Genomic DNA, 21,734 nt, shown 5'->3' with positions numbered 1-21,734 from the left:
TTAGAAGAGATATTTACAAAATAGACTGAGAGATCTTTCTTGTTGGTCACTTACTCCTATTTTAATTATCATTTTTTTTTAAATTATTATTTATTTTTGTAATAATCGATCCTATTTCCTACCAGTAATTTGCGAAGATTGAATTTTAAAAAAAAATAATAATAATAATATATTTTTTTTATTAAAAAATTTACAAAACACCTCTAAAATCTAATAACATATATACATGTAAAAATAAAGTGAGACAAAGTTAAGGATAGAGATAGAGACGTCTGGAACTTTATTTAGTTAATAGAGAAAATTTTCTCTCCCTATTTCTTCCTCTATTTATTCGGTTTTCACGAGACACGACCTCAGGAGTTAATTGGACATCTTTACCTCTAATGTTTGTTTAATAACCATTTATATTTTTATTAGTAAAATTACTATACTTGTGGTCTATTTCTATTAATTAAAAAAATTAAATTAAAATTTAAAAATTAAGAAAATGTTTCTAAATTTTTAAATATTTTGTAAAAAAAAAAAAAAAAACTTAATTTTAAAAAATTAAGAAAAAAAACAAAATGGTTAGGAAAGAAACCTAACAATATTAAAGATTCTGTTTAATCTCCAAGTGGGTAGAAATTTTTGTCTCCATTTCAACATATTCAACTCTTGTTCTAAAGCCAACACTTTTGACATTTTATATTATTTTTATTACCAAAAATAAATAAAAAAATAATAAATTTGACAGAACAGAATCTGTCTTACAACCTTACAAGTCATGCGGAAACGGATAATATATTCTATACGTCGTCGTTCGTGCCCGTCGTGGAATAGCCCCCCCCCCCCCCCCCCCCCCNAAGTGGTCTGAACTCCGTGGGGAGGGGTTTCAGTTTGCGTTCATGTTCGTGCACTATAAAGAGTCTCAATGCTCGCTTATTGGATCTCTCTCGAAAAAATACCATTGTCTTGGAAGGGAGAGGAGAGAGAGAGAGAGAGAATCAAGAGAGAGGGAGGAAGAACAGAGCTCAACCACTCTCAAATCTCGATTTCGAAGCTAAAACCCTAACATCTTTTGGCTTGAATTCCTCCCTATTTCTCTCCGTCGTTGATTTTTTTTTTGCATTTTTTTCTCTCTCGCTCGCTGTTCTTCGCATTGTTCATTAGATCAGAGGAAAAGAGAAGAGAAAAAAAATCTCGCTCGTCCTCGTCTTTCTCTCTCGTTTTCCGGGAAAAGTTTTCGGATCTTCGCGTAAGAACTAAGTTCTTTGTGTCTATATATACCGTGATGTTCTCCATATGCTCTGTTGATTGATCGAGATTTTTGGCGTTTTTTTTCTTCTTCCGGTTGTTTCTTGATTAATTTGTGATGCAATGCGGGCTGTTATTTGTCGCACTCTACGTTTTTTTGTATTATCCGCTTGAATTCTCCGTTCGTGGTTTTAATTTTCTAATTTGAGTTTTGGAACCAAGGCGAGTGCGTTATTGGTCTATTTATAGACCATTGATGGCGATTTCAGAAACATTATCCTCTGATTTTTTCTTTATTAGTAATATTCCCTTTCTTCTACCTCTTTAAATCTACATTTTGATTTCTGATGAGTAGATTTTAGGCTAACTTTTGAATCATAGAACTAAATTCTAGTCAAATTTGTAGGTTAACCTTTGAATGCTTAGGACTTGTTCGATTAATCTTGATTATTGTTTTCCTCTTTTTCAGGAGCTTTATAATCATGGTGTTTTGGGTATTTGGATATGGCTCACTGGTGTGGAACCCAGGATTTGAATTTGATGAGAAAATTGTAGGTTACATCAAGGATTATAAGCGCGTATTCGACCTCGGTAAGTTTACTATTTCGAGCTAGAAACTGTTGCAGATGTTCTTTTCAATAATTAAAATCATCCATTCAGTTTTGATTATGTACTGGATATGTTAATTTTCTTGTTCATAACAATCTGCCTCATATTTGGACCAGCATGCATTGATCACAGAGGTACGCCAGAAAATCCTGCTAGAACTCTCACGTTGGAACAGGAAGAAGGAGCTATCTGTGTAAGATTAACTGATCTAAATACGATTAACTGAAATTAGTTTTTTCAAATTAAAGAAATTACAACTTTTTTGGCAGTGGGGAGCAGCTTTCTGTGTGCGGGGGAGTCCTGAAAGGGAACGAGCAGCAATGGAGGTAACTTAATATCTTTTCAAATTTATTTTATGAAAAATATAAATGGTTGAGTTATTTGGGTGGCGCAAGAGTCTTCTTATCTATCATCTTCACGGTTTGTGGTTGAATCAATATAATAACCCTAGCTGCTTCATATCCCTTTCTTCATTTGGAATTTTGTGACTTTAACTTTTCCTTCTGGAACTTCATTCCCAAATCATTTGGAAGTTATGAAAATTTGTCCTTTTCCTTTTTGTGAATTGCAGTATTTGGAGCAGAGAGAGTGTGAATATGATCAAAAGACATTGGTTAACTTCTACAAGGTGAGATTATGAATTGGTTCATGTTCTTCTCAGTATCGTCAAATTGAAGTTCTATGTTTTTAAGAAGCCGGTTCATATTATTGATATCATTAAATTGAAGTTCTATATTTTTAAGAAGCCGATTCTATGAACGGTTCATATTATTGATATCATTAAATTGAAGTTTTACAATTTTAAGAAGCCGATTTTATAAACGGTTCATACTATTGATATTGTTAACTTGACGTTCATACATTTTTAAGAAGCCGATTCTATGAATGATTCATATTATTGATATTCTTAACTTGAAGTTCTACATTTTTAAGAAGTCAATTCTATGAACGGTTCATATTATTGATATCGTTAAAGTTAAGTTCTACATGTTTAAGAAGCCGATTCTATGAACGGTTCATAGTATTGATATCGTTAAATTGAAGTTCTATATTTTTAAGAAGCCGATTCAATGAACGGTTCATATTATTGTTATCGTTAAATTGAAGTTAAGAAGCCGATTCTATAAATGGTTCACGATTCTATGCATAGCATCCTCCATCATTGATTTTAACTGATCTTTTGAGGTTCTACATTCAGGAAGTGGACTCTCCTGAGCCAGCGCTTACAGGAGTCATTGTGTAAGTGCCAGCCTTTGCTCTTTATGATCTTCCTCTTATCTGAATGTAATTTGAGCAAAAGGGTAGCAAGAAAAACAAAAGTTTAAACTTATATCTGCACTTCGTTCAAACTTTTCGACCAATTTGTATCGTTCGTACATACGCAGGTTCACGTCAACTCCCGACAAAGAAGTGAACAAATATTACCTCGGTCCAGCTCCATTAGAGGACATGGCTAGGTAAAATGGTAACATTTTAACATTATTTTTTGTGCTAGCCTTAGTTCCTCATTATCCTTGGTTCACTTTTAACAGACAAATTGCAACTGCTTCTGGGCCTTGTGGAAACAATAGAGATTATATTTTCATGTTAGAGAAGGCGTTGTTTGACATAGGTGAGCTTTTGGATAGTAATGGCTGGCTTCTTTTGGTTTGTTCATCACCATTTGTGTAGGTATATAAAAATTTCTTATCTTGCACCATAGGTCACGAGGAGGAAATGGTGATCGAGCTCGCGAACGAGGTGAGAAAGGTCCTCGATCTCCTCGAGAATGGAATCTCGATGGAGAACAAGCTGCTCGGAGCAGCGCCCCACGTAGTAGTACTCAACCCGCACTTACCGTCCTTAGAACTGCAACCACTTCCAGAAGCCATAGCCACAGATTCGTGACCTCCTAAATCTCACAAACCAGGCAAACCAGAGACTTTGTAGTGTGATGGTTAACAACAGTTCAGTTACTACCATTTGACCTGTACTTGTACTTCTAGGAATAAACTTCGCAATTTGTTACCGTTTTTGGTTAGTTCTGTATGTTTCACGGCCTTGAACTTTGGACATTATAATCAAGTTCTAAGTTTATTTGAATGAACCATAACTGCTGCAAACATGTGGTTTGGATTTCCAATTCGGTTATCAACCTAACAATTTGTAACCGTTCAAGCCCATCGCTAGTAAATATTGTCCACTTTGGTCCGTTATGTATTGTCATCAACCTCACGGTTTTGAAACATGTCTACTAGGGAGAGTTTTCCAATGGGATCTAGCAATCTACCTCTTTGGTGTCTGGCTCCTCCCTGGACACCGTCTAATGTGTGGCTCGATATCATTTGTAACAGCTCAATCCCACCGCAACATATATTGTCTGTTTTGACCGGTTAGCTGTCAATCTCACAGGCATCTATCAGGGAGAAAATTCTACACCCTTTATACTTCTTATCTTAGATGTGGAATCTTCGAAAACATTTCTCAAAACTAAGATTTTAAACTGATTTTATTTTTGTTTTTGGTTTTAAAAATTACTTCTCACTTCAAATATTTTTCCTTTTACGGTTTCAAAAGCAAACCAAATTTTAAAAACTAAAAAAAAATAGTTTTTAGAAATTAGTTTTTTTTTTTTTTTTTTTTTTTTTTTTTTTTTNAAATATAATTTTAAAACGAAAAAAAATGAAATAATTATTATAAGTGTTAGTATTTCTTATTTTTAGAGTTTTTTTTTTTAATTTGTTGGAGGATTTGATAAAAATCTCATAATTAATCGTTATAGTTTAATAAAACTCTCATAAATAAGTCTTTAATAATTTTAATAATTTTAACCTTCATAATTATAGAACTGAATTATAAAATTCTCATAAATAGTCTTTAATAATTTTAACCTTTATAATTAGCAATTAGTATCTAATCTTTTAGATCATTTTCAATTTAACTTTTAACTTTTTACCATTTTCAATTTTATTTTTTTACCTTTATCCATTTATGAATTCTGAATTAAGTTCTTCAATAAAGATGGTTGAAACTAACGCTAAATTATGTTTTATTAATATGAATACACGAAAATTTAATCTCTCGATCTTTAAATTTATCATAGCCTTATTAGACACAAATTTGAAATTTTAGAATCAATTATTAGATATACAATTTAAAATCATCTAAAATAGGTAAGTTAATTTTTTTAAAAATGAATTTGTTAGATACATATAGCACAAAATTGAAATTTTACAAACATATTAGACATAAAATTGAAAGTTTAGAAACCTATTAGAGACTCCGAAAGTTATAATGAAATAGACATATATCTCAAAGTTTAAAGACATAGATTTATAATATAATTTATTAATAAAATAATAATGACATATAGCCATTATATTAATAGATTAAAAGAGAAATATTTTATTAATAATTTTTATCATACGTCAAAATTGAGACTTTTTAGAAAATTAATGATAAATTGAGAATTACCTTTAACAAACTAAAGGACTTTTTTTTTTATTATTATTTATTTATTTTTTTTGTAAATTTAAAATTTTGAACTGAAAATTAGAATTTACTCCAAATCCTATAATTTTGAAAGGTAGAATTCACAAAAGAAATCTAAATAAACTAAATTTATAATTTGACTTATTTTGTTAATGGAGGATTGTTTGTAACTATTTCTTGAATTAAAAATATACATAAAAATAAATTAATAAATTTATTTATTATAAAAAAATATAAATAAATTAATAAATTTATTTATTATAAAAAAATATAAATAAATTAAAAATATAAATAAAAACAAAATAATATTATTAACAGCGCCAGGTGGGTGAAATAATCGGGTTTGATACGTTATTTATAGCAAACAAGTTCATTTGTATTCTGGTTGGAGACAAATCCCAGAGAACATTTCAGCGGAAAATGGATTCGGCATCTCTGGCTTCTCTCGCGCCTTCTCTCGCGCCTTCTCTCGCGCCTTCTCTCGCGCCTTCTCATACGCAGCAGAATCTTCACAGAGTCTTCGTCTACGGCAGTCTCTTGTCTGATGAAGTCGTCCATATCCTCTTGAAGCGCACTCCTCAGTCCTCTGCTGCCGTCCTCAATGACTAGTTCGTTCTTTCATCTTCTATTCTTAATCTTTGATTTTCAAATCATCGCTGTTAGTTTCTTCTCTTTTGATGTATTCGAAGTAAAATCGTTCTGGTTTTTCGAAATGAGATTTCGGTTCTCCATTTCAATCTTGTGATTTACTCGGATTTATGCTGTTTCTCTGTTTAATTCGTAGTTACTGGAGTATGCATGTTCATCTTCTGTTAAATATTGTTAGAGAACTGTTATGCTTGTTTCGATTTTTCTAGGTTTTGTTGCTTAGTTGACATTAGCGTTATGATGAGAAAGAATTGCATTAGAAATATTCGTCTACTCTTAGCGTTTTGATTTGCTAAACGTCGCTGTTATTTCCTCTCTTTTTGGTAATTTTGGAGCAAAACTCGCATCGATGATAGGCTAATTCGTGCTGGTTTCGCATAGGAGAGTTTGATTTGCTACTCTTAGCGTTTTGATGAGAAAGAATTGCATTAGAAATATTCGTCTACTCTTAGCGTTTTGATTTGCTAAACGTCGCTGTTATTTCCTCTCTTTTTGGTAATTTTGGAGCAAAACTCGCATCGATGATAGGCTAATTCGTGCTGGTTTCGCATAGGAGAGTTTGATTTGCTACTCTTAGTGTTTTGATGAGAAAAAATTGCATTAGAAATATTCGTCTACTCTTAGCGTTTTGATTTGCTAAAAGTCGCTGTTATTTCCTCTCTTTTTGGTAATTTTGGAGCAAAACTCGCATCGATGATAGGCTAATTCGTGCTGGTTTCGCATAGGAGAGTATGATTCGCTCTATCAATCTTATGGTTTACTCGATTGATGCTGTTTCTTTGTTTAATTCGTCTTTATAGAAGTTTGTGGATATCGATCATCTATTACTTATTGTTAGGGAACTGTTATGCTTCTTGTGATTTTCTAGGTTATATTTCTTAGTTAATGTTAACGCATATGATAAGAAAGGATTACTTTAGAAATATTCTTCTACGTTTAAGCTTTTTGATTTGCAAATCAAATGATTCTCTTCAATTTATTCTTCGTCACTGTTACTTTCTTCTCTTTTGATAGATTCGAGCAAAATTTTTGCATCGATGATAGGCCAAATTTGTGTCAGTTTCCTTAACGAGAGTTTGATTCGCTGCATTGATGATTCGCTTGAATTTATGTTGTTCATTTGTTTAATTCTTCTTCTTAGAAGTTTACAGATGACGATCTCCAAATAATTAATACAAACTGTCACTGCATTGCTCTATGTGATTGCTCTAATTTTCAAGGTTTTGATTCTTAGCTTATACGATTAGGAAGGATTGTGTTGAAATATTATTTTATTGCTCGCTTGTATTCCCGAATTCATGATTGAACTCTGTAAATTTGCTCGAGAATTTGCAGTCAAAGATTAAGCATTAAAGGACGAGTTTATCCAGCGATCATACCTGTTGATGGCAAGAAAGTATCTGGCAAGGTTTGTATACCATCGCGTGTTGAATGATTATTAATGAATCTGAATGTTTTTTCCATGTCGTTTTATGGTTTTCATATTGAACTATCCTGTACTCTTACCAACTATCCCTTACACTGCAGGTTCTTTCAGGCATCACAGCCACCGAATTGGATATTTTAGACGCATTTGAGGATGTTGAATACAAAAGGAGCACAGTTGAGGTCACTTTAACGGTAAACTATTTGACTCATTTTGGTGCTCAAATGTGCTTTATTATCAACTACTTTGTACTAGATTTGGTCATTGAATTGGAAAACATAGATCCATTCCGATCAAGTACTCCCTACTATAAAATACTACCCTTTTGGAATTCGTTTTTATAATTTGCTATACAAACATATCAGTAGTTCTTCATTATTACTACCCTTCAGTAAATTGCTCGGAAGCTAATGAAAAGCTTAATGAACATTGAGATCACTTTCCGTTCTAGTGCGCTGGCAATATTTCTTATGGGGTTCATACCACTTAATTATTTATGCTAATGAAGATAGTTGAAACATATGTATATTTAATCCTCTCCACGATTGTGCTTTCTGATCTTTTTTTAGGCTATAGATGACCTTTTGCTGGACAGTCTTGAGAAGTTATTAGTTTATGTCTATATTTGGAACAACGAAAGGGATCCAGACCTGTATGGAGATTGGGATTTTGAGGTAAAAACTTAATCCTTTGTTGTTCCACTGCACAATATAACATTTATACATCATACCACGGAGAGGAAACTTTTCTGTTTTTGACCACTCATTTCACATGTTCTTGTGCACTGGGACCAGGGCATCTATGTTCTTATAGGGTTCACCAATGATTTAATCGTATACCAATATAAGAAATAAATTGAATCAAGTCTTATTGGTTTTTTTTTCTTTCTTCCACATTTTTTATTTCCCCGCCCCCCATTCTACAAATGAGATTATGATAGATTCTTCAAATTTAAATTACGACTCATTTAGTTACTTTCCTTGTGTTTATATCATAAATCAGATGCTGCATTGATCGAGATTTCTTAAATTTAATCTTAATTTCCTTGATAGGTTTTGGTTAGTTCGTTCCTCTAACCATAGTTCCAATAATGAACATTTTTTATTTCTCTGCTAAAATAACGGGAATCTTGTCTGCGGTGAGTTTGTAATTTTCTTTTTCCTCGTCTGGCATTTGCTTGTACGTGAGAATCTTGTCAGCGGTGATTTTGTTTTTTTCTTTTGTTGTTGTCTTTTTTTTTTTTTTTTTTTTTTTTTTTTTTTTTTTTTTTTTTTTTTTTTTTTTTTTTTTNCAGAACTTGGGAAGTTAAAAAGGGCGATGTGTAAGATTATTCTTTATATTCCCATTCGTTTTGAAATCTGAACAAGTTTATGTACTGCGAATCTTAAGGAGTGGAAGCGAGTTCATCTGGATGCTTACCTGGAGATGGTCAATGAGTTTATAGAAGAATTTGAGCATCAGCCCCCACAAGAACCATGCGCGGCCGTTGATGAAGCAGGACAGCGATGCGAACAACCACTGCACTCTCCAGGTAACACTAATACTTCGTCCAAACGTATTTTCCTGCTAATAAATAATCCTTCTATTTGTCATTCATACACCAATTTGCCAATTAATTATTGCTTATTTTTCAACAAAAAAAAAATATATATATATATATATGTGTGTGTGTGCGCTTAAAATTTTAACTAAATTAATAAAAATACTGCATAATAAAAATAAAAAATAAAAATAAAATGTCTATCAAATCTTAAATATTTCATTTTTTATTTTTAAATATTTTGAAATGAATTTAACCCGACATTCAAAATAGTTTGTTCATGAAAGCACTTTTAAAAATTATCCTGATATATGAATTTTGGCCTTAACTTCAATAACACTTAAAAGTTAAGTCTCTTGTATTTTTAACATAAGGTTCTTTATTATTATTTTTTTCTATACGTGCTTAGTTGTTGATAGACAACTATTTCACTTAGAAACACTAGTTTCCAAACCGTCTAAATACATTTATTTTCTGGGTTAAATTATAAGTTTATCCTGTTTTTATGTTTGTATTTAATAGGTTTTTAAAAATTTAAAAAGTATTTAATATTAAGTCTAATAGGTCTAAAAATTTTAAATAAATATATTTGAACTTTCAATTTAGACAGCATGTCCACCATTTTTTCTATATTGATGTGAAATAAAAATTCTATTTAATAGGACATTAAATTTTTAATTTTGTGTTTGATATATCAGCATTTTTTTTTTTTTTTTTTTTAAGAAATTAGGGGGATAAAAAATTTATAAGACACCAAAGACTTTTTTAGTAAAGCTAAAAGACTTGCACAAAATCGAAAAATTAGTGATTTAGTAGATATTTTTTTTTTAAAAAAAGTTGATTCAATTCAAGTACCCATCGCAAGAGACCTTTCTTCCCCCAATTTTATTCTTCTGAAAATAGGAAAGGAAAATAAAAGAGGATTCATTAGCAATGATACAAATAAATCAGAAACCAAAATCTCAAATTTTCTTATGAAAAAACCTTTTTAGTGCGGATGCGTAAATCTTTTAGCTTACTTGAAATATGGCTTAATTTAAATATGAGAGACCCGTCAACTTATTCTTAAATGTCTGAACTTTCCAGCACAAGAAGAACCTTCGAAACTAAACGGCGAGTAACCTGTCGCAGCTTCGTACCTCTGCTGAATCTGGTGGGATTGACCAGAACCCACAGTAACTCAAGTTTTAGGTCACTCGGTATTGCAGTCTCCTCTCTTTGCACCCCACTCGGTATTGCTTTCAAAACAAGACAATTTCAATATTTATTTGAACCTAATTCAATCCAAATAAATTGATAATACAACTCAGTTGTTTTTTTTTTTTTTTGTCACCTTAAACCGCTAGTTATGGTTAAGGTAAATTTATAGAAGATTTAAAATGTGTTTAAAAGATTACATTATATCATTTAAATGATAGGAATTAATTCAAGTCTCATATAAAACTCTCGCGCCATCAGATTATGACAAGTCTTCTCTAAACTCACTTATTTACAAAATTTTAACAAGAAAACAATGTAAAACTCTATGTAAACTCACTTATTTCAATAAAATCAAGTAGATTTGAACTTACATATCCTAGGTTTGAACCATGCACAAGTTAATTATTGAATAATCTTGTTAGAATTCTAAAACTTTAACCAAACAAATTAGCTCTAATGTTGTTTTCATAAAGTTTTATTCAATTTTCTACTATACATATATTTTTTAATTCGTGAGTATTACTGTGATTGTTCTAATAGAAACACAATGGCAATTAAAATTATAATATTATTTAAGGGTTGTTAAAATTGCAACACTTCATATATTTGGAGTGCAAAACATTAATTTTTTCCTCTAAATATAAAGTTTTAAAAGTGTATTTCTAAAAGTTTAGAAGACGAAATTTTAAAAGTGTATTTGTAAAAGTTTAGAAGACGAAATTTTAAAAGTGTATTTGTAAAAATTATTTTTTTTTAAATATATTTTTTTTAAGAACAGTTCCAAATGTGTTTTGGTTTTCTTTTTCTAAAAGGAATATACTTAGGGTTTTTTTCTTTTTCTAAAAGGAATATATTTAAGGTTTTGGGTATAATTTTAAAAAACCATTAAAAAAAACAATCGAACTATAAACAAATAAATAAAATGTCATCAAACATATGGGGATTAGAAATTTTGGCTAACCTCAATGCCCGGCGGGCTGCTGCCCTCCAGCACCTGGATTTCCCCTGCGCATACTAGTTAAGCTGTTTTTGCATATGGGACAAACTGTTCCGCCACACGCACTGTAACAGTAATGGCACTGCATCATGACAACATTCAAATTTCTTATGTACAATCAAACAATAGTCTCTCTTTTCGAATTACTGATGCAGAAGGGATGGACCTTAAATTTGTAGGGAAAGAAAAAAAAAAACTTTAAGGAGTATCATTGAAGACAAAGTAGATTATAGCACCTCAAGCATATTCCTTAAAAATGGTTCTTCGTTAAATAATCTCTTCGGACAAAAACAAAGGGTATCCTGTATGCCAATGCTTCATAACGGTTCCGTAACCAATTTTTCCTGAAAAAAGATGGAAGATTTGTGAACGTGTTTATATCCATCTGATAAGCTCGGCCAACTTCATAACGGTATTGGAGATAACTTGACATTATCTCCAATACCCAGTTTGTTCCACACCTAGCATAAGAAGTTAAGAAAATCACAAATGGAAAGCGGGCACTGCAGAAGCAAGACGTATGCAGGCAAATTATCAAAAACAAGAGAAAATAATGAATATAGAACAAATGTTTTAAAAAAATGCAACAAAAAAAGACAGTAGCAGAAAAAGGTAAAAAATAACTGTCAAGAAAATATAATTGGGCAGTATCCTGGGAGGCGGATTGGAACTCGCAGATGTGAATAACCTTCTGCAATCTGCATTAAAGCAGCCCAACAGTGAATGAAGATTATTGGAGGTGAGTTTTCCTTTGGCTAATTTTGGAAATTATCATGGGGGAATACTATCTCCATTGGTATGGGACTTTTGGGGAAGCCCAAAACAAAGCCATGAGAGACAATATCATACTATTGTGGAGAGTCGTAACTCCTAACATGGTATCAGAGCCATGCCCTAAACTTAGTCATGTCAATAGAATCCTTAAATATCAAACAAAAAATTGTGAACCTTGAAGGTGTAGTCAAAAGTGACTAAAGTGTTGAACAAATGGTGTACTTTGTTCAAGGGCTCTAGAGAAAGGAGTCGAGCCTCGATTAAGGGGAGACTATTCGAGAGCTCCATAAGCCTTAAGGGAGGCTTATAGTGTACTTTGTTCGAGGGGAGGATTGTTGAGGATTATTGGGAGTGAGTCTAACATTGGCTAAGTTAGGGAATGATCATGAGTTTATAAGTGAGGAATACTATCTTCATTGGTACGAAGTCTTTTGGGGAAGCCCAAAGCAAAGCCATAAGAGCTTATGCTCAAAGTGGACAATATCATACCATTGTGGAGAGTCGTGATTCCTAACATGTCTATACAAAGAGTTTATAGCATCATACAATGCAATTTCACTAACACATAAAATGAAGGACGGACTTCAATGAGACTGTTAATTTTCACATTTAAATTTTCTTTGGTTTTAGACGTGCAAAAAGTCTCTTCAATACAAAATTGTCTAAAAAATCACAATAATAATAACCAACATTATGGTGAAGGAGATTAAATGGCAGTTATTTCTAGGTGCCATCAAACTTAGTTTCTGTCCTAGGAAAGAGAGAACCATTTAAGGATACTCAAATACTGATTAAAATACTGTTTAAAAAAAAAAAGCACCTGCCAAACTATCGAACGGTGGTGATGACCAGCATCCATGGCATACTCTGCATAGATGAAATCCCAAGCGATCTGATAAGGAAAGAACATAGTAAATGTAGTACGCTGGTAGATTATTAGTAAAGGTCGATGACAACATGTCATACTTCGTAAATTCTGTATTTCGTATTGGGAAAAACTATCGTGGATGCCAGAAACTTCTCACCTACTCCAAGGATGCCAAGCGATCCACTGTCATTGCATCTGTCTGGACAGCCCCACAGTCCAACAATTCCTATAATTGATTAAAGAATATATAAATCCAACAGATACACGAAGGTTTATTTGCAACTAATTATTGCACGATGTTCCACGTGAATGTGATTGGAGTTCAACTGAAGCCTCATTTGGAATGCGGAAAGAAACTAAAATATCAAGCACTTAAGTTCAAATTCTACGAGTTCATGAAAAACAAGTTATATTAAATAAAACTTCCAAATTTTGGTTTATATATCTAAATTGGTCAAGTACACTCACCATTTGTTTGTCCAAGTTCTACTATATATATATACACACACATACAAGAAGAAAAGAAGAAGAAATGTATTAACAAAAACATGAAAATAAAGATTAAAAAACTATTCATAAAAAAGTGAATAAGAAAATAAGTTAGCAAAGTTATGAATATTTTTATTAATGTGAGCCTTAATTAGAGGAGGTGCTCGATGCATAAAAACATAATACAGTAACCAATAATATTAATATGAACCATGAAGCGCACATAGAAAATAAGAGTTACAATATCTAAAGACAAATCAAAATTGTTCTGCATCATATCCACTAGCAAAATCCATTAAATTCTCTTAACTGATAAATTATTGGAAAGATATTGAAACTAAAATTTGAAATGAAACGAACAGGCCTGATGAACAGCTTAACTTAGCGGCAATCACTAGAAGTCAGGCGTGAGCCTCGATCACAACCTTACCTTTCGAATGAACAACCCAGGCGACTGCATTGCAGAAGTAAAAACAAACTGAGGGGCGAAGGAAGCCACGTGTACCTCGTGGCCTGCAAGTATAAGATGTCGAACAACCTTTATGCACAGAACAATGTATTGCATTACCAAGCAATCTCAAGGGAAGAAGAAGAAGAAGATAAAAAATGTCGAACAACCTTTATGCACAGAACAATGTATTGCATTATCAAGCATTCTCAAGGAAAGAAGAAGAAGATAAAAAATGTCGTAAAGCAATGCATAGAACTTAAGAGTTGAACTATAGTTCCACGAAGATAAACCAGAAGACATTTCAGCAGGATAAGTAACATTGCAGGAAATGCAGATCAATCTAACCGAAACTTCCAGCGAGAGAAGGAAGTGTGATCAAGCACAGAAGCAATCTCTCAACATTCTAAAATTAATGAAACTCGTCAGGAGAACTGCCTTACAGAATTTTTAAACAACAAATCTGAGAACGGAAGAATTCAAGCTCGTAACGTAACGAAATCCAAACTCCATTGCATAAAAGAAGTGGAACACATTCAATCAAAACCGAAGAAATTTCAGTAAGATTTTCGTGATCTTCGACTCCAGAAGACTGATAGCAGAATAAGTTGCATAGCAGGAATGCAGAACAAAAAAAAATTGACATTCTGAGCGAGAGAAGAAAATGTGACAAAGCACCGAAGAAATCTCACGACATTCCAAAACTAGAGAAATTCGACGCGAGACTGACCTCGTAGAATTTCTTGACATCAAATTCAAGAACTGAAGAATCCAAACTCAGAACGGAATGAAATCGAAAACTCCATTGCATAGAACACATTCAACCGAAACGAAAAAGCTTCAGAGAGACTTCGTGAAGTTACATTACAGGAAACAAAACACACATCACAATAAATCTATATTTCGAGAAAGAGGAGAATGTGATCAAGCGGCGAAGAAATCTCACGGCATTCCAGAACTAGAGAAATTAGACGCGAGACTGACCTCAAAGAATTTCTTAACATCAAATTCAAGAACTGAAGAATTCAAGCTCAGAACAGAATGAAATCGAAACTCCATTGCGTAGAACACATTCAATCGAAGCCGAAGAAGCTTCATAAATACTTCGTGAAGTTACATTACAGGAAACAAAACACACATCCAAATAAATCGATATTTCAAGAAAGAGATTAGAATGTGATCAAGCACCGAAGAAATCTCTCGACATTCCAAAACTAAAGAAATTCAACGCGAGAACTATCCTTACAGAGTTTCTAAACAACAATTCCGAGAACGGAAGAACTCAAGCTCAATAGAAACGAAAATCCAAAACTCCTTTGCATATATCCAGCGGAAAAAACACAATCAAACAACAGAAATGAAATCAACATTCTGTAATGGAGGAACTTACCTCAATAACGCGAGTAGCGCAGCCGAAGCCATTGCCGGTGATGTAGTAAGCAACGACCTAACTATTCCTCGACGCTGAAACCGCCTCCGCCTCTAGTTGACTCCACATTCAATCCGGTAGATCTGTGCAGTCGCGTCTCTCGATCGAGCACAACTGATCAACATCATAAATCGCTCTCCTCGATTACTACAAATACATATCCAGTGGAGAATCGGAGATGAAATAAATCAAGGATACGAGCCAGAGCCAGAGCCAGAGCCAGAGCCAGAGCCAGAGCCAGAGCCAGAGCCAGAGCCAGAGCAGCGGTTGTTCCCTCGAAAATAGGTTGGGAATGAAGATTACGCCTCGTCATTCATCGCTATATATAGTCCCGAAATTCCCGCCAAACAATGGGAGAAGAAATATACTTTTAATAACCGGTTCATTTTTTTTGTTTTTAAAATTTTTTAAGTGATATTCTTGAAATTCAAACAAAATTATAAAAATAAAATAGAAAAACAAATTTATTTTTGAATTATTTTTTAAAAACAAAAAATCAAACAGTTATAAAATAATTGCCTAAATGAGAATATTGACGAAGATTTTGTTCTCCATCTCTGCTCCCACCCACCCCTGCCCGATTATTAATTATTATTATTATTATTTCAAATAAGTTATTGTATTTGTTTGTTATTATTATTGTAAATAATGTAGTATTAAAATTTAAAATTATTCATTAATTTTTTAAAATTATTATTACCCTCCTCCCAACTGAAGTAACTAACTTTCCGATGCTACCCTTTCCCATTATACTAAGCCCCATTTTCACTCAATCCCAACCGTCCATTTCCATGATCATCATCGTCATCATCACTCCGTGGGTCCCACCAAGCCTTAATCCACTGCGACGCAAACAGAATAAGCCCAGCGTACGACATGTCGTCTACCACAAAAATAATTCATCAAAAATATCCCACGTGTACGATTGTGATGGGTGCTTATTTTTTTAATAATGAATGCAATTTTCCTCTTAGGTATAACGGCTCTCTAGATTTGTTAAAATAAAAATTAATTTTCATAATGTTTTTATTAAAAATAACTTTTGGAAGAGCCTTTTTTCATTGGTTTTAAACGCCCTATTTTCTAGAATTCGGTTTAAGAAATATTCTTTAGAATATTAATTTCAGTTTAAGGAATATTCCCAAATTCATAAGGTTTTGTTGAATTTGAAAAAATGTTAAATAATGAAGTCGGTTAGAACTTTTAAACGCATTCTAACTTCCTACTTTCTTAATTTAAATATCTTTTCTTTTATCTTTAAATATATATATATATGTATGTATATATGTATGTATGTATACTTATTAATGTATTATATTAAACAAAAATTGAATAAAAGCTTATAAACTCAATACCCACATCTCGAATCTCTCTGTTGGATTGTGATTTATTAAGAAATCTTTAAATAATAAATATTAAATTATATTCTTCTTTGGATGATGCAAGTCTCACATCTGCTAATTAAGGAAATGATCTTTATAACAACTCTCTCCATGAAGCTTTTTGGAGAAATCCAAAGCAAAGTAACCAGAGCTTATTCGTTGAGTTGAGTTATATATTTTGAAAATCGAAACTTCGAGTCGATTTATGGGTTGACATTTTTTTTGTGAGTCAATGACCAATTCAACAATAGGGTTATAACTCAACCCTACCTCTACGACCAATTCAACAATAGGGTTATAACTCAACCCTACCTCTACTTTCAAGATTATTGTCAGTATTAAGAATAATTGATGTTTGCAACCAAGGTTAGTAATTGCACTTCGAACTGATTTACGGGTTGACATTTTTTTGTCGAGTCAACCCAATTAACCCGACCAATTCAACAATAGGGTTATAACTCAACCCTACCTCTACTTTTAAAGATTATTGTCAATATTAAAAATAATTGATGTTTGCAATGGAGGTTAACAAGTTGCAATATTTGAGTTTTATTCGTTTTTTAAAATAATTTTTTTAAAAAAATTCTCATCCCAACCCAATCTTATTCGGATTGCTCGGATTATCAACCATATCAATTCAAATACAAACGATCTTCCCTACTTAACCCAACCCAAACCGTGTATGAGATGGATTGGACTATCAGATTCAAATATATATATATATATATTTAATTCGTTAACTTTTGTATTTACTTAAAATTATTTAGGAATAGGTAATTTATTAGACAACATTTTGTTAAATAGAAAACTTAATTAAAATTTTAAAAGCCTAAGGATTAGACTTTCCTCTAAAAAGGATTAACAATAATTCTTAAAATTATTAGAATTAAATAATTACAAATAATTTCATATACTTTGAATTTAAAAAAGAAAAAACATATTTAATTTTATCCCAAAAAATGGACGGTAAACCGAAGCACGGATTTTCTCAGCCCATTTTTCTTTAATATATATTTTTTAAAATAGATCCGTTTCAAACAACCAAATCACTTCCAAACCTGGAATTTATGGAATAACGCCAGCCAAACATGCAAAATCCCCATTTTGTTCCCATGTCAATTTTCAACCCCCAGAAAACATAAATAAATAAATAAATAAATAAAATTAGGGAAAGAGAGCAGATCCGGAGTATAAGCAAATATTTATAAAATTAAAAAAAAAAAAAAAAATTATTCATATATTTCCTCTTTCTTCATACATTTGATGTTACCTCGTTCAAGAAAAAGATTAAATGAGGAATCAAAAGAGAGAAAAAGAGAGATTTCTAATGTTTCCTTTTCGTTCTAAATCAAAATTCAATCTATCTGCACATTGGACTCTGCGGACGGTGCGACGGCGTAAGCAGCAGCGATTCCAACGAACAAAGACTCAAAACCTCCTCTCCGCCGAACAAATCTCCCTCCTTCCTCTCCACCAATCTCACCACATGTTCAAACACCGTTACCTCACAAGGAAGCCTCAGAACTCCAGTTTGTTGAAATCCGAACTCCTCCTCCGCCTCTCTCAACAGAATCTCAAACGCCGGATGCCCTAAGTACTGCGTCGGAATCACAAATCGCTTTTGCTCCTCACCGACGCTCACCGCTAAAGATCCTTTCGGTACGGACGCGCCGGAAACATCGCATCCGGCTGAGAGCGTCCGCTTCAGAAACTTCATGCTCTTTCCGCCAGATCCCGCCGCCGTGCCGGAGTATCTATTCGCCGTCTTTGATGAGTTCGCCAACTTCCGCCACTTCTTCAGGATCTGTTGAAGCCTAACGATGTCTCTGATTTTGTTAGACTTCTTTGAATCCATGGCGACTTTGGTTTTTGTTTTCGATTTGAGGAAAGTCTCAACCCTCGTTGCTATGAATTTATAGGCGGTTGGAATACGGATTTGAAAAAACGTAAAATTCTAATTAATTGGAGTAATTTTCTCCGTATTTTCTGTTGCGATACCCAAAATCGTCCAAAATAATAATATTTAAAATACTAATCAGAATTGCTACTATACCTATTTCTTATCCCTACACCTTTTCTTTTAAGTGAACGTTATATCTTATCCAACATTAAATTTTAAATTTGTGGAGCTAAACAATTTATTAAATACCATAAATTTAAAATAATTTTATATTAATTAGAACTAATAGTTTATCAATATTGTCAATATTATAGGTACTATTATTAATAATCAATAAATATATTTATTTTATCACGTGAAAATAGTTGCTACAATGATACTATGATTTTATAAATTATAAGTTAATAACCATAATTATATTACTAATTTAAACATGAAGATATTTATAATTTTACATATAATATTTTTTATATTATTTTTCATTAGGAATTTATTAATTAAAATAAAATAAATAATTAAAAAAAGTATTATTGTTATTAGTACTTAGGGGTGCGTAATCCAAGGCTTAAAAAATTGGACTAAAGTGTGACACTTTTGACAGTTAAGGCAATAACCTCTCGACTTTTATTTCCGGTAAAGATAACCCATGTGGGGTTAGCATATTGCATTAATATATATATATATATATATATCAATAATGGCTCGAAAGTTGAACCTCATCGTTCGTTGATGAAGGGCCAGGATCTATTGTATCATGGCCGTACACCTGTTGCATTTTTTAATATTTTAAATCAACGCTAATTTCATCATGTATATGAATTATTATAATTTTATTTAACGCAAGTCAATTTCCATTTTATTTAAAGGGAAAAATGGGTTAATAATTTATTATTGGATTTTTTTTTTAGTATAAATGTGTTTAAAATATAATTATATGATTAAAATACCATTTTAGTTGATGTATTTCATTTTATTTTAATTCTATTTAAAAAAAATTAAAATTATAACTTTGTTTATTTCAAGAAGATTCGAATCAATGCTGTAGCTCGTGGGTCCATTTTAGTTATACTTGTACAATAATATATATTAAATTTTTTAAAAAAATAAAAATAAATATAGTTGGCGAAAGAAGCGATGAGATGTCAGTTTATGGCAGGTTGATTTGGTTTCCAAAGCAAAGAGTCAAAGGGGCCTCGTACCGTTCGATTGTACTGTCCTAATTAATATATTTTGGGTTAAAATAATTTAAAATAATTAATATAAATTTAATAATAATGATATTTACAAAAAGCTTTTTATTTAAAAAAATGTAAATCTTAAGAAGTATAATATTTAAAAAATTATAGACTGAGTTTATAAAAGAGTAATTATTAAAATAAAACTTTAAAAGCGTAATTATTGTGTATTATTTTCTTACTTTAACTGATATTGTAACTGCCCTAACTGCCCTTTGGCTTTGATTTCGATGGAACCCATGTGAGAGTCGTCTTTCTTTTACAATTTCCAATGTCCGTCTCAAATCTACCTCCGTTTTCGAGGTTGCCCCATCTTTGCTTTCTTTCCGATTTGAAGATGGTCAAAATAATATAACCAAAAAAGAAACAAAAAAAGGTCTTGACCTTGTTTCGATGCTTGGACCTAGGAGTATTATTCTATTGTCTCGGTTAATGGTCTTTTGAACCCCTACTTGGTGCCTAAACCAAACGCCAATGTGCGGACGAATGAGGAGCGTGGGGGCGTGTCGGCGCGCCAAGACAAGCGCCATTAACCTCTCAGAAGCTTTTGCCTCGCACTTCGACGACGTTGTCCGCACGCCAAGGCCCATGCCATGGCTGCATGTTGAAGTCAAGGATGATGGTATTGGGTTGCCAAATTTTAAGCGGTAAAATACCGTGGCCCAATTTTTTTTTTTTTTTTTTTAAATCATTTTAAAAGCTAAGAAATTAAAATAAATTTCTCCTAATTTTAAAAATCCAATTCCAATTTTAAAATGTTTTTTTTTTGGCGTTTGTTCTCAAATATATTTGATTCCTATATTTGAAGATTTTACACATTTACTGTATCTTACACATTAATACGATGAATTTTTTAAAATTAGACATCGTAATATTTAGATTAACTAACGAAAAATTAACGTCGACGACTAAAAGTTAACATTAACGGTGAACCTCAAGGGTAAAAATGTAAAATCATAAAATTTAGGGATTAAATAGAAATTAAACCCAAAATTAATTTTTGAAATTTAGAAGCCGGTTAGAAAGTATAGAACTAAAATGATAATTTTTTTATAATAATAATAATAAATAAATCGTTTATTTATTTATTTATTGTATGAACATTAAATTATACTATTTTAGGGCGATGACGATGTAATGCTGTTTTAATATTTATATCATGAAATTTATGGGTTTTATAAATATAATTATTGGGTGTTTATATAATTTGTAATGTATAAATGTGGTTCTTATCAAACGAGGGTCCACAAAATACAAAATATTCGTGAAATAAAAATTAGAGTTGAATCTTGTTTGGCCCCTCAAAGGGTCGGTTCTAAATTCTAATATCTAAGAACTTCTGACCTCAATCGCAATTGGATATTAATTTTAATTTTAAAATATTAGGCATAAAAAAAAAAAACTAAATTTGTTGATGTCACTCTAGAAGTAGCCATGAGACAGGTTGGATTAACGAAAACTACACACTAAAATAAATTTAAATAATAAGTATTAAATGGCAAATTACAATAAAATAAGAAATCTTATATTATAAACCATTATTTTAGGTATTTGACTCATTTCATTTTTTTTAATTTTTTTAATTTTATATTTCAAAAAATCAAAATTGAACTAAAAATATATTGTTAATATTCAAAGTAAAGAATTTTTATTAATTTTTTAACACTTATTTTAATCGTGTAAATTATACACCCGTGAAAAAAAAAACTCTTAATTTAGTCATAATATCATTTAGACTTTATACATTAAATTATATTTCGATTATCAATTAAATTTAGTCTATGTATTTTTAATTAATATATTCATATTTTAACGTCAAAATTGATTAAATAAGGGATTCAATTTTTTCTCGTCCTCGGGATCATCTCTCCTAGTCTTGATCTAGCTAGTTCCCACCACTGAACATCCACCTTTCTTTCGTCTATAACGTGTTTTTTTTTGCTTGTTTGGATTCTCGAACATCGAATGAAAGCCAATGCGTTTTTCGAAGGGGGGTTTTGAAAAAAAGGCCTACCCAAAGAGATGTTGAAGTTGTGTATGAAGTATTCTCTATCTTCCGGTCGAAGACAAGGGATGGATGTCACC

At 31.8% G+C, this 21,734-nt stretch overlaps 4 protein-coding genes across 5 annotated transcripts; 2 read left to right on the top strand and 2 right to left on the bottom strand.

Annotated features, from left to right (window-relative positions):
- The first annotated feature begins 910 nt into the window (after window positions 1–910).
- On the top strand, window positions 911–3,944 carry LOC111788277 (gamma-glutamylcyclotransferase 2-1-like). Its single transcript, XM_023668597.1, has 9 exons — window positions 911–1,234; window positions 1,703–1,824; window positions 1,959–2,035; window positions 2,112–2,168; window positions 2,414–2,470; window positions 3,041–3,081; window positions 3,228–3,299; window positions 3,375–3,454; window positions 3,545–3,944. Exons 2-9 carry the CDS (start codon window positions 1,716–1,718, stop codon window positions 3,727–3,729), a joined length of 678 nt encoding a protein of 225 aa, XP_023524365.1. The 5' UTR covers window positions 911–1,234; window positions 1,703–1,715; the 3' UTR covers window positions 3,730–3,944.
- Window positions 3,945–5,702: 1,758 nt separating this feature from the next.
- Window positions 5,703–10,236, top strand: LOC111788288 (AIG2-like protein D). The gene is made up of 6 exons (XM_023668613.1): window positions 5,703–5,921; window positions 7,297–7,369; window positions 7,489–7,581; window positions 7,957–8,061; window positions 8,777–8,918; window positions 10,014–10,236. Exons 1-6 carry the CDS (start codon window positions 5,734–5,736, stop codon window positions 10,046–10,048), a joined length of 636 nt encoding a protein of 211 aa, XP_023524381.1. The 5' UTR covers window positions 5,703–5,733; the 3' UTR covers window positions 10,049–10,236.
- Window positions 8,873–15,332, bottom strand: LOC111788335. Of its 2 annotated transcripts, XM_023668665.1 has the most exons (7): window positions 15,094–15,332; window positions 13,686–13,768; window positions 12,924–12,992; window positions 12,719–12,765; window positions 11,361–11,468; window positions 11,089–11,206; window positions 8,873–8,950 (listed from the first exon to the last, which is right to left on the bottom strand). In XM_023668665.1, the coding sequence occupies exons 1-5, from the start codon at window positions 15,123–15,125 to the stop codon at window positions 11,442–11,444; spliced, it is 258 nt and encodes an 85-aa protein (XP_023524433.1). In that variant the 5' UTR covers window positions 15,126–15,332; the 3' UTR covers window positions 8,873–8,950; window positions 11,089–11,206; window positions 11,361–11,441. The 2 variants fall into 2 exon arrangements, with proteins under 2 accessions (XP_023524433.1, XP_023524432.1); XM_023668664.1 differs by lacking the exons at window positions 8,873–8,950; window positions 11,089–11,206 and having other exon boundaries at window positions 11,212–11,468; window positions 12,719–12,790.
- Window positions 15,333–17,752: 2,420 nt separating this feature from the next.
- On the bottom strand, window positions 17,753–18,380 carry LOC111788309 (auxin-responsive protein SAUR32-like). Its single transcript, XM_023668636.1, has one exon. It carries the CDS (start codon window positions 18,367–18,369, stop codon window positions 17,875–17,877), a length of 495 nt encoding a protein of 164 aa, XP_023524404.1. The 5' UTR covers window positions 18,370–18,380; the 3' UTR covers window positions 17,753–17,874.
- Window positions 18,381–21,734: the final 3,354 nt, after the last annotated feature.

The sequence above is a fragment of the Cucurbita pepo genome, chromosome LG02 (assembly GCF_002806865.2).
Source record: "Cucurbita pepo subsp. pepo cultivar mu-cu-16 chromosome LG02, ASM280686v2, whole genome shotgun sequence".
Lineage (NCBI taxonomy): Eukaryota > Viridiplantae > Streptophyta > Magnoliopsida > Cucurbitales > Cucurbitaceae > Cucurbita > Cucurbita pepo.
The sequence above is the reverse complement of the archived record's forward strand: the minus strand, read 5'-3'. Positions and strand labels throughout refer to the sequence as shown.

What these genes read in the sequence shown, in the direction of transcription:
- LOC111788277 (XM_023668597.1), top strand. Translation starts at nt 1,716, where the DNA reads ATGGTGTTTTGGGTATTTGGATATGGCTCACTGGTGTGGAACCCAGGA. An exon ending in GGGAACGAGCAGCAATGGAG is followed by an intron (nt 2,169 to 2,413) that starts GTAACTTAATAT and finishes TGTGAATTGCAG; the next exon opens with TATTTGGAGCAGAGAGAGTG. An exon ending in GAAGGCGTTGTTTGACATAG is followed by an intron (nt 3,455 to 3,544) that starts GTGAGCTTTTGG and finishes CTTGCACCATAG; the next exon opens with GTCACGAGGAGGAAATGGTG.
- LOC111788288 (XM_023668613.1), top strand. Translation starts at nt 5,734, where the DNA reads ATGGATTCGGCATCTCTGGCTTCTCTCGCGCCTTCTCTCGCGCCTTCT. An exon ending in GCAAGAAAGTATCTGGCAAG is followed by an intron (nt 7,370 to 7,488) that starts GTTTGTATACCA and finishes CTTACACTGCAG; the next exon opens with GTTCTTTCAGGCATCACAGC. An exon ending in ACAACCACTGCACTCTCCAG is followed by an intron (nt 8,919 to 10,013) that starts GTAACACTAATA and finishes TGAACTTTCCAG; the next exon opens with CACAAGAAGAACCTTCGAAA.
- LOC111788335 (XM_023668664.1), bottom strand. Translation starts at nt 15,125, where the DNA reads ATGGCTTCGGCTGCGCTACTCGCGTTATTGAG. An exon ending in CTGGGTTGTTCATTCGAAAG is followed by an intron (nt 12,993 to 13,685) that starts GTAAGGTTGTGA and finishes AATCAATTATAG; the next exon opens with GAATTGTTGGACTGTGGGGC. An exon ending in GCTTGGCATCCTTGGAGTAG is followed by an intron (nt 12,791 to 12,923) that starts GTGAGAAGTTTC and finishes TTTCCTTATCAG; the next exon opens with ATCGCTTGGGATTTCATCTA.
- LOC111788309 (XM_023668636.1), bottom strand. Translation starts at nt 18,369, where the DNA reads ATGGATTCAAAGAAGTCTAACAAAATCAGAGACATCGTTAGGCTTCAA.